Consider the following 13912-nt stretch of genomic DNA (forward strand, 5'->3'; position numbering starts at 1 on the left):
TGATTGCAGAAAATAATTAGTTTCTTAATCGAACTCTTTGGAGGTGTTTGTATATGTCCACCTCGCGGATCAATATCATTTGCATAATTTTTCTTTTGATCCATTATTTTTTTTAAATATAAAGCATTTGCTTTATATCCCCGACATGTTGCAGGGAGAGCAGAGCCTCTAGGTGTAATGGCAACGCCCCCATTGCTCCTAGAAGCTCATTTGCATATATTAAAACGTAATTTTTCTCAGCAGTGCGGACACATATGAACATGGGATCCAACACAGATGCCTTCAGCTGCCAAGCGCACATGTAACAGGTCAGCCAGTGTCATAGGTACAAATCTGCTGACAGATGCCCTATGAGTGACACCCAGCCCTGGATCCAGAGGGGCCCAAAAGGTCCCACTGCCCCATATGAGGGATCCAGGGGCATGGGATTGCTCAGGGACCAAATTACAGGTTTTGCATTGAGATCCAGGAGCTTCAATCCGGATACATGTCAGATGAGAATTTTGTGGACCTAGGTTGTCTGGGTTGGGTCACCCCCTTATCATTGAGGTCACTTGGTGATGATAAGTGACATTTTTAATCACAAGCCCATTTTATCATGATGGGTAACAGTGGAGACACGTGGACCTGGGTGGTTACAAGTGTCATTTATATTTACAGGTCCGTTTCCAGGAGTCATTGAAGTTCATGGGACGGGTGGAGGCCTCCTGGATTACAAGGCGAGCCTGCTGGCTAATAGAGGCTTTGCCACGCTGGCATTAGCTTACTATAACTATGAAGATCTACCTAAAGACATGAAGGAGCTTTTTCTGGAATACTTCGACTGGTACTGATGTGTGGGCACTTTCTTATGGTGGCACTCTGTCTGGTACTGATGTGTGAGCTCTCTCTTATGGTGGCATTCTGACTGGTACTGATGTGTGGGCACTCTCTTATGGTGGCACTCTGACTGGTACTGATGTGTGGGCACTCTCTTATGGTGGCACTCTGGTACTGATGTGTGGGAACTCTCTTATGGTGGCACTCTGACTGGTACTGATGTGTGGGGACTCTCTTATGGGTGGCACTCTACATACCCCCCCCCCCCCCCCTCCGCATCCTGTGGTGCCCTCCTCCTGCCATACCTCCCGCACAGTCCGCACCTCCTCTGTCTGGTATGTAGTCACCCTGCTCACAGACTGCTCGTGCAGGAACCCCTGTGACAACCCCAGAGGGGGTTGGTGGCCATACTAGATGTCACCCAGCTTTCCCAGAGACTGTAGGACGGGGCTCAGCAACCTTTGGCACTCCAGCTGCTGTAAAACTACAACTCCCAGAGTGGTCCCTTTTTTACTTCTATGGGAGTTTCAAGAACTGTTGAGCAAGTGTGCATGCTGGGAGTTGTAGTTTCATAGCAGCTGGAGGTTGCTGACCCCCTGCTGTAGGAGCGCTTCCTTCACTATGTTATAGAGGAGGGGAACTTGAGTACTTCATGGAAAGGTCCACCCATCTGAAGGTCCGAGCCTGAAAATGTAAGGGGGGCGGCAGCACTGTGCGGGGCTCACTGAGGCACATGCCGCTACCTCTTCCCGATCCTCTGTTTCCCCCCTCACAGGGGGATGATCCCTTGGTGCCCCACACATACAGTATGACACCTGCTATATGAGGACCCCTAAAGGCATTGTGCAGCATCAGGATATTGATAAGCTATCCTCAGGATAGGTCATAGGAATCAGATCCGGGCTGATCTGTTTCATGTGCGTTTGGCAGCTGAAGGCATCTGTGTTGGTCCCATGTTTATAACTGGGCATGCGCTGGGAGCCTCACCAGCGGTTAGGGTAGGAAAGAAGCACTGGCACGTAATTTTTCCCTTCCCTAACCGCTGCTGATGCTCCCGGCGCATGCACAGTGTCGGCCGGTGTCCAGCTAACTCTGCTGTGAAATTTCCCTACCCTGTCGTTGTGCACCTGCGCGGCGCGGCACACCTCCTCATGTCATGTCCGGTGCGTCCGTAAGTGACGAGGGTAGGGAAATCTAACGGAACACGGGCACATGGGACCAACACAGATGCCTTCAGCTGCCAAGCGCACATGTAACAGGTCAGCCAGTGTCATAGGTACAAATCTGCTGACAGATGCCCTATGAGTGACACCCAGCCCTGGATCCAGAGGGGCCCAAAAGGTCCCACTACCCATATGAGGGATCCAGGTGCATGGGATTGCTCAGGGACCAATTACAGGTTTTGCATTGAGATCCAGGAGCTTCAAGCCGGATACATGTCAGATGAGAATTTTGTGGACCGAGGTTGTCTGGGTTGGGTCGCCCCCTTATCATTGAGGTTACTTGGTGATGATAAGTGACATTTTTAATAACTTGCCCATTTTATCATGGTGGGTAACAGTGGAGACACGTGGACCTGGGTGGTTACAAGTGTCGTTTATATTTACAGGTCCAGGTCCGTTTCCAGGAGTCATTGAAGTTCAGGGGACGGGTGGAGGCCTCCTGGATTACAAGGTGAGCCTGCTGGCTAATAGAGGCTTTGCCACGCTGGCATTAGCTTACTATACCTATGAAGATCTACCTAAAGACATGAAGGAGCTTCGTCTGGAATAATTCGACTGGTACTGATGTGTGGGCACTTTCTTATGGTGGCACTCTGACTGGTACTAATGTGTGAGCACTCTCTTATGGGTCGCACTCTACATACCCCCGCCCTGTATCCTGTGGTGCCCTCCTCCTGCCATACCTCCCGCACAGTCCGCACCATGCTCTCCCTGCTTTGCAGCCTTTCCCCTGGTGTCACCTTGTATGCAATCACCCTGCTCAGAGACTGGTCGTGCAGGAGCCCCGGTGACAACCCCAGAGGGAGTTGGTGGCCATACTGGATGTCACCCAGCTTTTCCACAGACTGTAGGACAAAGCTCAGCAACCTTTGGCACCAGCTACTGTAAAACTACAACTCCCACAGTGCTCCCTTTTTTACTTCTATGGGAGTTTCAAGAACTGTTGAGCAAGTGTGCATGCTGGGAGTTGTAGTTTCATAGCAGCTGGAGGTTGCTGACCCCCTGCTGTAGGAGCGCTTCCTTCACCATGTTATAGAGGAGGGGAACTTGAGTACTTTATGGAAAGGGCCACCCATCTGAAGGTCCGAGCCTGAAAATGTAAGGGGGGCGGCAGCAGTGTGCGGGGCTCACTGAGGCACATGCCGCTACCTCTTCCCGATTCTCTGTTTCCCCCCTCACAGCAGGATGATCCCTGGTGCCCACACATACAGTATGACTCCCCTTTCAGTGACACACACTATATGAAGACCCCTTAAAGGCATTGTGCAGCATCAGGATATTGATAAGCTATCCTCAGGATAGGTCATCAGAATCAGATCCGACCACCCAATGGTCAGCTGGTGGAAGAGGCTGCAGCGGCCGTGCAAGCATTATTTACTCAAGATCAGGACTCGGCAGCCCCCGGCACTCCAGCTGATGTGAAACTACAACTCCTAGCGTGCACACTTACTCGCCCGTTTTTTATAACTCCAATAGAAGTATAAGGAGGATTCTGGGCGTTGTAGTTTCAGAACATATCTGTAAAGAATAAATCAAGGCAACTGGACGTACTGTAGATTTCTTGAAAACGTTTCACTCGTTCTTCCAACGAGCTTCGTTTTCAAGAAATCTACAGTACGTCCAGTTGTCTTGATTTATTCTTTAGAGATATATACCATGACCTGGATAAATGAGAACCTTCACAGACGTAGTTTCAGAACAGCTGGAGTGCGGGAGGATGCTGATCCTTGGTCTGGAGGAGAGCGGCTGCGCAGTGTAATTACGGCCGCCTCCCCCACAAGCTTGTCCATGGGTTGTGTCAGGTATTGCAGCTCGGCTTCATTGGAGTTGATGGGGCAGAGCTGCAATACCACGCACAACCTATAGACAGGGGTGGTGCTGTTTTTTGGAAGAAAACAGACATGTTTTTCTAATCCTACACAACCCCTTTAAGTGCCTGTCTGGATGATGTATGTTATTACCTCCAGTTTGCATACATGCCGACCCCAAGAGAGTGGAGCCGGTCTGCGCAGTGGTGTCACTACATGGCATCTGCCTGCGCTGAAGTCCTGATGGTAGAGGGTACGGTGGAGCAGGATGCTGGCGGCTCCCTGATTCACCATTGTACTCAACCATTTCCCCGTCCTGAGGGACTTTTTGCCTTCCCGTGAAGAATTAGGACTGTTGGAGAGAACTCACTTGAAAGAGACACTTTTGTGGCATTATATCCTTTACCCACGGATATAGCTACATGGCGGGCAGATTTAAAGGGCATCTGTCAGCAGATCTGTACCTATGACACTGGTTGACCTGTTACATGTGCACTTGGCAGCTGAAGGCATCTTGTCACGGCCATGGTTGTGACTCCTGTGTCCGCATGCTGTTGCCTGCGGTTTGGTTGTTGTTGTTCAGCCACAAGTGAGGGCCGCTAGTTTGTTGCCTCACTTGTGGTTGCCCCTGGCAACGTGATTGTACTTGGCAGTATAGCAGCCGGAGCTGGTGCTAGGTTGCTTACTGTCAAGTGCATGCGGTTACACCTAAGTTTAAGTTTATGTGATGTTTACTTGATTTTTCCTTTGTTATTCGGTGCAGCTATGGATCTGGGTTCCTGTGTGTGGATGTGTGTGTGCTGAGTTTATTTTGTATTGTGTGGACTTCAGCTTGCCAGCACAGGGATCCAGTCAGCAAGGCTGTGGCAGGTGGCTGGAACTAGTGCAGTTCACCTGCCATATCCATAGGACTGTTTGTGTTCCCCTTTTCCCTGCAGCTTGGCCAGTGAGACTCCTGTTCCTCCGTGTCCAGAAGGAACAGGTCGTCTTACCCTACTCCTAGTTCAGGGACCGGCGGAGGGTGAGTAGGGATCCGAGGTTCCTGAGCATGGGCCCTCCTACCTTCAAGGTCGGCCCATGCAGCTAGGAGTTAGGGACGGATTAGGGATGCGTTAGGAGGTGACCTGCTCCCTAATTCTCTCGTCCTGGCCGAGCAGTGGTTTACATCTTCTGGCATCGCATGGCTGAGGATTTTCCCCATCCTCAGCCGTGACACATCTGTGTTGATCCCATGTTCATATGTGTCCGCAATGCTTAGAAAAATTATGTTTTAATATATGCAAATTAGCCTCTAGGAGCAACAGGGGCGTTACCATTACACATAGAGGCTCTGCTCTCTCTGCAACTGCTACACCACCTGTACTTTAACCGACAGGGCCAGGCAGTGTAAATGTGATCACACTTGGTCCTGTCAATCAAAGTGCAGAGGGTGCAGCAGTTGCAGAGAGAGCAGAGCCTCTAGGTAAAATGGTAACGCCCCTGTTGCTCCTAGAAGCTCATTTGCATATATTAAAACATAATTGTTCTCAGCACTGCGGGCACATATGAACATGGGACTAACACAGATGTCTTCAGTTGCCAAGCGCACATGTAACAGGTCAGCCAGTGTCATAGGTACAAATCTGCTGACAGATGCACTTTAAGTGACACCCAGCCCTGGATCCAGAGGGGCCCAAAAGGTCCCACTGCCCCATATGAGGGATCCAGGTGCATGGGATTGCTCAGGGACCAATTACAGGTTTTGCATTGAGATCCTGGAGCTTCAATCCGGATACATGTCAGATGAGAATTTTGTGGACCTAGGTTGTCTGGGTTGGGTCGCCCCCTTATCATTGAGGTCACTTGGTGATGACAAGTGACATTTTTAATCACTTGCCCATTTTATCATGGTGGGTAACAGTGGAGACACGTGGACCTGGGTGGTTACAAGTGTCGTTTATATTTACAGGTCCGTTTCCAGGAGTCATTGAAGTTCAGGGGACGGGTGGAGGCCTCCTGGATTACAAGGCGAGCCTGCTGGCTAATAGAGGCTTTGCCACGCTGGCATTAGCTTACTATAACTATGAAGATCTACCTAAAGACATGAAGGAGCTTCGTCTGGAATACTTCGACTGGTACTGATGTGTGGGCACTCTCTTATGGTTGCACTCTGACTGGTACTGATGTGTGGGCACTTTCTTATGGTGGCATTCTGACTGGTACTGATGTATGGGCACTCTTATGGTTGCACTCTGTCTGGTACTGATGTGTGAGCACTCTCTTATGGTGGCACTCTGACTGGTACTGATGTATGGGCACTCTTATGGTTGCACTCTGTCTGGTACTGATGTGTGAGCACTCTCTTATGGTGGCACTCTGACTGGTACTGATGTATGGGCACTCTTATGATTGCACTCTGACTGGTACTGATGTGTGGGCACTCTCTTATGGGTGGCACTCTACATACCCCCGCTCAGTTTCCTGTGGTGCCATCCTCCTGCCACACCGCCCGCACAGTCCGCACCATGCTCTCCCTGCTCCGCAGCACTTTGCCCCTGGTGCCCGCTGCCAGCCGCGCCATGTCCGCCGTGTCCCTGCTCGTCTCCCCGGGCCGCTGCCTCTTTGACGACCCCCTGCGGCTCCGGGTCCGCGGTCTGAGCCCCGGGCAGGACGTCAGCCTCCGCACCGCTCTGACGGACGAGGCCGGCCACCTGTTCACCTCCGTGGGCCTGTACCGAGCGGACAGCGGCGGGGAGCTGGACTTCAGCCGGAGCCCGGCCCTGGAGGGCGGCAGCTACACTGGAGTGGAGCCGGAGGGGCCCCTGTGGTCCCTGGAGTCCGAGACTCCCCTCAGGAGGCTGCTGAAGAAGGACGTGCAGAGCCCGCTCCAGCTCCGCTTCTCCCTGCACCAGGCCCACGACCCGCCCGGGGCTCTCCTAGCTGCAGCCGCCCAGGAGAGGGGCTTCATGGGGGAAGGGGTGACCCGGCTGCCGGTGCAGGAGGGACGGGTGCGGGGCAGCCTCTTCCTGCCGCCCGGTGAGTGCGGTTTTTACACAGTATAACGTGCATTGCAGTTGTCATCCGGCTTTCCCCTTGCCCTGTCAGTGCGACAGTGGTGTAAAGGAAAACTGGCTTAGTTGCCCCTAGCAACCAATCAGATCCCAGCTTTCATTTTTCACAGCTCCTTTGGAAAATGAAAGGTGGAATCTGATTGGTTGCTATGGGCAACTAAGCCAGTTTTACCTTACACTACTTTGATAAAGCTCCCCCAGTATGTAGTCACCCTGCTCACAGACTGGTCGTGCAGGAGCCCCGGTGACAACCCCAGAGGGGGTTGGTGGCCATACTGGATGTCACCCGGCTTTCCCAGAGACTGTAGGACAGGGCTCAGCAACCTTTAGCACCAGCTGCTGTAAGACTACAACTCCCAGAGTGGTCCCTTTTTCACTTCTATGGGAGTATCAAGAACTGTTGAGCAAGTGTGCATGCTGGGAGTTGTAGTTTCATAGCAGATGGAGGTTGCTGACCCCCTGCTGTAGGAGCGCTTCCTTCACTGTGTTATAGAGGAGGGGAACTTCATGGAAAGGGCCACCCATCTGAAGGTCCGAGCCTGAAAATGTAAGGGGGGCGGCAGCAGTGTGCGGGGCTCACTGAGGCACATGCCGCTACCTCTTCCCGATCCTCTGTTTCCCCCCTCACAGCAGGATGATCCCTTGGTGCCCCACACATACAGTATGACACCCGCTATATGAGGACCCCTTAAAGGCATTGTGCAGCATCAGGATATTGATAAGCTATCCCCAGGATAGGTCATAGGAATCAGATCCGACCACCCAATGGTCAGCTGGTGGAAGAGTCTGCAGCGCCCGTGCAAGCATTATTTACTCAAGATCAGGGGTCAGCAACCTACGGCTGCCTCTCCCACAGGCTTGTCCATGGGTTGTGTCAGGTATTGCAGCTCGGCTCCATTGGAGTTGATGGGGCAGAGCTGCAATACCACACACAACCTATAGATAGTGGTGCTATTTTTGGAAGAAAACAGACACGTGGGGACCTTGATGGTTACAAGTGTCGTTTATATTTACAGGTCCAGGTCCGTTTCCAGGAGTCATTGAAGTTCAGGGGACGGGTGGAGGCCTCCTGGAATACAAGGCGAGCCTGCTGGCTAATAGAGGCTTTGCCACGCTGGCATTAGCTTACTATAACTATGAAGATCTACCTAAAGACATGAAGGAGCTTCATCTGGAATACTTCGAAGAAGCAGTAAACTATATGCTGCAACATCCCAAGGTCAGCGGGCTAATCCGAATATCTTTCACCTGGAAGAACCTCATGCACACGACCACATCTATTTTATGGGCCGCAAAATATGGATACTGGCCGTGTGCATGCCACAATATTCTACTAGAACTGGCCATTTTTGTCTGCAAAACGGACAACGATAGGACATGTTCTATAATTTGTGGCTCGGCTGCACAGAGGCGGACAGCACGCGGATGATATCCGTGTGCTATCTGTATTTTTTGCAGACCCATAGAAATAAATGGATCTTCAAAAAACACGTGGATTTGACTCGGACCAAAACAACAGTTTTGTGCATGAGGCCTAAAGTGGGTTTCAGAGGAAAGAGATCCCTATCCACAGGACAGGGCATAAGTGATCATGTGGGGTTTGCCCACTAGGACCCCAACTGATCACACGTACGCAGGTACCCCGTTTGACTGTAACAATAGTCAAGCATGAGCCTCTGGCAGCCTCACTGAGTTTGAGTGGAGAGACAATTCACATGCTTGACCATTGTTCCAATGACACGCCATCTCACCAAAAAGTTCTCACCCAGGGTTTGTCATATATCTTCTATATAATACAATCTTCATATAAAAAGGGAGGATAAAAAAAACATTAAAATTATATTATCCTTCAGGCGGATATAAACACGCCTCTAAAGTTCTTTTTATCAAGTATCTTAATTTGATTTGTGCAAACAGTCAAACAAAGGGACAATTGTGTATGCAAAAGTATATAACCGTTTATTATAGAAACAAAGAATATAAAACAATACAATAGCAAAACAAATGATGAAGTTACAAAATAATAGGGATCGACCGATTATCGGATTTACCGATATTATCGGCCGATATTCAGGATTTTGAACGTTATCGGTATCGGCATTTATTTTGCCGATATTCCGATAACGTCCTGGGAACACAGATCGCGCTGCTGACAGCGCTCTCCGTGTTCCCTCAGCAGCAGCACAGGGGAGAAGGTCGGAGCAGTGTCTCCTCCCCCTGTGCTGCTGCTGCCGCTCCAGCCAATGGGAGGACAGGGGACAAGAGGAGGGGAGGAGCTATGGCCACTGCGCCACCAATGAAGCTTAATCTCACATTAATTCATATACAGGAGGCGGGAGCTGCAGGATCACATAGCCGGCTCCCGACCTCTATGAGCTGTAGCTGCGATCTGCGGTAGTTAACTCCTCAGGTGCCGCGGATCGCAGCTACAGCTCATAGAGGCCGGGAGCCGGCTATGTGATCCTGCAGCTCCCGCCTCCTGTATATGAATTAATGTGAGATTAAGCTACATTGGTGGCGCAGTGCGCCCCCCCTCCCCCCCCCAATATTAGGCATTGGTGGCGCAGTGCGCCCCCCCCCTCCCCCCAGTCGCAGTGCGCCCCCCCTCCCCCCCCAGTATTAAGCAGTGGTGCGCCCCCCCCTCCCCCCAGTCGCAGTGCGCCCCCCACAGGATTCCCTCTCCCCTGCTCCTCCGATCGGAGCCCCAGCAGTGTAATGCTGGGGCTCCGATCGGTTACCATGGCAGCCAGGACGCTATTGAAGCCCTGGCTGCCATGGTAAGCTCCATGCTGCTGTGTGCACAAAGCACAGAGCAGCAGGGACAGTGTGAGCTCCTATTCACCCTGATAGATCTCTATCAGGGTGAATAGGACAAGGGTTCTAGTCCCTAAGGGGGCTAAAAGTTAGTTAAAAAAAAATAAAAACACCAAAATATTAAATATAAATGAAAAAGAAAGATTTACAAAAAAATAAAAATACACATTAACAATAAACATAAATTTTCAGCAGATTTGTGGGAATTTAAATTTTTTTTTCAAAAATGAAAATTCCCAGAATATCGGTATAAATTATCGGCTATCGGCCTGAAAGTTCACAAATTATCGGTATCGGTATCGGCCCTAAAAAATCAATATCGGTCGATCCCTACAAAATAATGCCCAAAATGTACCACACGGTGGTGTTAAAGGGAGTCTTTCATCTAAAATGACCATTATACACCACAAACATGATGATATCCATTACATTCCCCATATTATAATCTTACCTTTCATATTGCTGTCCGTCGCCTATTCTCTCTTAAAAACGCTTTTAATCCATATGCTAAATAGGTTCTGAAGGTGCCCAGCGGCGGCGTTTATGCGGCCGGTGCCCAGGCTCCACGGCGCTGTTCAAATCAAACCCCTCCCCTTTCACCCCTCTGGCCCGCCCTCGGTTCTTGAGATACCATCCTTCAGTCAATGACAAATCCTGCGCCTGCGCCCTCCATTACCCACTAGGGCAGAGGCAGCAGAGCGTTTAACCACCTCCGGACCGCCTAACGCACATGTGCGTTCCGGAGGTGGCAGGCTGGCGCACAGTCACGCATTGGCGCGTCATCCCGCGAGATGCAAGATTTCCTGTGAACGCGCGCACACAGGCGCGCGCGCTCACAGGAACGGAAGGTAAGCGAGTGGATCTCCAGCCTGCCAGCGGCGATCGTTCGCTGGCAGGCTGGAGATCCGAATTTTTTAACCCCTAACAGGTATATTAGACGCTGTTTTCATAACAGCGTCTAATATACCTCCTACCTGGTCCTCTGGTGGTCCCTTTTGTTAGGATCGACCACCAGAGGACTCAGGTAGGTCAGTACAGTCGCACCAAACACCACACTACACTACACCCCCCCCCCCCCCGTCACTTATTAACCCCTTATAAACCCCTGATCACCCATGATCACCCCATATAAACTCCCTGATCACCCCCCTGTCATTGATCACCGCCCTGTCAGGCTCCGTTCAGACGTCCGTATGATTTTTACGGATCCACGGATACATGGATCGGATCCGCAAAAAGCATACGGACGTCTGAATGGAGCCTTACAGGGGGGTGATCAATGACAGGCGGGTGATCACCCATATACACTCCCTGATCACCCCCTGTCATTGATCACCCCTCTGTCATTGATCACTCCCCTGTAAGGCTCCATTCAGACGTCCGCATGATTTTTACGGATACATGGATCGGATCCGCAAAACACATGCGGACGTCTGAATGGAGCCTTACAGGGGGTGATCAATGACAGGCGGGTGATCACCCATATACACTCCCTGATCACCCCCCTGTCATTGATAACCCCCCTGTAAGGCTCCATTCAGACGTCCGCATGCGTTTTGTGGATCCGATCCATGTATCCATGGATCCGTAAAAAATCATGCGGATGTCTGAATGGAGCCTTACAGGGGGGGGTGATCAGTGACAGGGGGGTGATTACCCTGATCACCCCTGTCATTGATAACCCCCCTGTAAGGCTCCATTCAGACGTCCGCATGCGTTTTGTGGATCCGATCCATGTATCCATGGATCCGTAAAAAATCATGCGGATGTCTGAATGGAGCCTTACAGGGGGGGTGATCAGTGACAGGGGGGTGATCACCCTGATTACCCTGATCACCCCCTGTCATTGATAACCCCCCTGTAAGGCTCCATTCAGACGTCCGCATGCGTTCTGTGGATCCGATACATGTATCCATGGATCCGTAAAAAATCATGCGGATGTCTGAATGGAGCCTTACAGGGGGGGTGATCAGTGACAGGGGGGTGATCACCCTGATTACCCTGATCACCCCCTGTCATTGATAACCCCCCTGTAAGGCTCCATTCAGACGTCTGCATGCGTTTTGTGGATCCGATCCATGTATCCATGGATCCGTAAAAAATCATGCGGATGTCTGAATGGAGCCTTACAGGGGGGGTGATCAGTGACAGGGGGGTGATTACCCTGATCACACCTGTCATTGATAACCCCCCGGTAAGGCTCCATTCAGACGTCCGCATGCGTTTTGTGGATCCGATCCATGTATCCATGGATCCGTAAAAAATCATGCGGATGTCTGAATGGAGCCTTACAGGGGGGGTGATCAGTGACAGGGGGGTGATCACCCTGATCACCCCCTGTCATTGATAACCCCCCTGTAAGGCTCCATTCAGACGTCCGCATGCGTTCTGTGGATCCGATACATGTATCCATGGATCCGTAAAAAATCATGCGGATGTCTGAATGGAGCCTTACAGGGGGGGTGATCAGGGAGTCTATATGGGTGATCACCCCGCTGTCATTGATCACCCCCCCCCCCTGGTAAGGCTCCATTCAGACATTTTTTTTGGCACAAGTTAGCGGAAATTTTTTGTTTGTTTTTGTTTTTTCTTACTAAGTCTCATATTCCACTAACTTGTGTCAAAAAATAAAATCTCCCATGAACTCGCCATACCCCTCACGGAATCCAAATGCGTAAACATTTTTAGACATTTATATTCCAGACTTCTTCTCACGCTTTAGGGCCCCTAAAAAGCCAGGGCAGTATAAATACCCCACATGTGACCCCATTTCGGAAAGAAGACACCCCAAGGTATTCCGTGAGGGGCATGGCGAGTTCCTAGAATTTTTTATTTTTTGTCGCAAGTTAGTGGAATATGAGACTTTGTAAGAAAAAATAAATAAATAAAAATCATCATCATTTTCCGCTAACTTGTGACAAAAAATAAAAAGTTCTATGAACTCACTATGCCCATCAGCGAATACCTTAGGGTGTCTACTTTCCGAAATGGGGTCATTTGTGGGGGTTTTCTACTGTTTGGGCATTGTAGAACCTCAGGAATCATGACAGGTGCTCAGAAAGTCAGAGCTGTATCAAAAAGCGGAAATTCACATTTTTGTACCATAGTTTGTAAATGCTATAACTTTTACCCAAACCATTTTATTTTTGCCCAAACATTTTTTTTTTATCAAAGACATGTAGAACAATAAATTTGGCGAAAAATTTATATATGGATGTCGTTTTTTTTTGCAAAATTTTACAGCTGAAAGTGAAAAATGTCATTTTTTTGCAAAAAAAATCGTTACATTTTGATTAATAACAAAAAAAGTAAAAATGTCAGCAGCAATAAAATACCACCAAATGAAAGCTCCATTAGTGAGAAGAAAAGGAGGTAAAATTCATTTGGGTGGTAAGTTGCATGACCGAGCGATAAACGGTGAAAGGAGTGTAGTGCCGAAGTGTAAAAAGTGCTCTGGTCATGAAGGGGGTTTCACCTAGCGGGGCTGAAGTGGTTAATCCGCATGCGCCGGCCCGATCTAGCCGGCGGAAGTAAACTGCCAAAATATCGGGATGTACGGGCCGGCGCATGCGCATTAAACGCTCTGCTGCCTCTGCCCTAGTGGGTAATGGAGTGCGCAGGCGCAGGCGCCGGATTTGTCATTGACTGAAGGATGGTATCTCAAGAACCGAGGGCGGGCCAGAGGGGTGAAAGGGGAGGGGTTTGATTTGAACAGCGCCGTGGAGCCTGGGCACCGGCCGCATAAACGCCGCCGCTGGGCACCTTCAGAACCTATTTAGCATATGGATTAAAAGCGTTTTTAAGAGAGAATAGGCGACGGACAGCAATATGAAAGGTAAGATTATAATATGGGGAATGTAATGGATATCATCATGTTTGTGGTGTATAATGGTCATTTTAGGTGAAAGACTCCCTTTAACACACCCCTATCTGATCAGCATGGTGTGATTAGTGATTTATGACAACCATTGTCATACTTTTAACAAACGGACTCATATACCAAGAGAAACTTAGGATCTTCTGTTTATCAAACAGGCTATAACAATAAAACACGGATATACAGGAAAATAACTGTTATCCCTTGACTCTGTTTTCTTATGACCAATAAAAAATATATGATATTAATATGATAAAATATTCAGCTCGGCAACCAGACTAAGGAAAATAACTTTCCAAGGGTTTAGTCCTCTTTTCAAAT

At 49.7% G+C, this 13912-nt stretch overlaps 1 protein-coding gene across 3 annotated transcripts in view; it reads left to right on the forward strand.

Moving 5' to 3' along the window:
- LOC122922153 (acyl-coenzyme A thioesterase 1-like) overlaps positions 1-13912 on the forward strand; it is a 43591-nt gene that overhangs the window by 14997 nt on the left and 14682 nt on the right. The window contains exons 2-4 of one of the 3 annotated variants that reach the window (XM_044272657.1): positions 2429-2493; positions 5799-5964; positions 7917-8119. In XM_044272657.1, the coding sequence (XP_044128592.1) occupies positions 8057-8119 (63 nt within the window). In that variant the 5' untranslated portion in view covers positions 2429-2493; positions 5799-5964; positions 7917-8056. Of the gene's footprint in view, positions 1-2428; positions 2494-5429; positions 5965-6318; positions 6866-7916; positions 8120-13912 lie in introns of those variants that run through there. The other 2 variants (XM_044272658.1, XM_044272656.1) reach the window with 2 other exon arrangements.

Source organism: Bufo gargarizans, chromosome 11 (assembly GCF_014858855.1).
Source record: "Bufo gargarizans isolate SCDJY-AF-19 chromosome 11, ASM1485885v1, whole genome shotgun sequence".
Taxonomy (NCBI): Eukaryota; Metazoa; Chordata; class Amphibia; order Anura; family Bufonidae; genus Bufo; species Bufo gargarizans.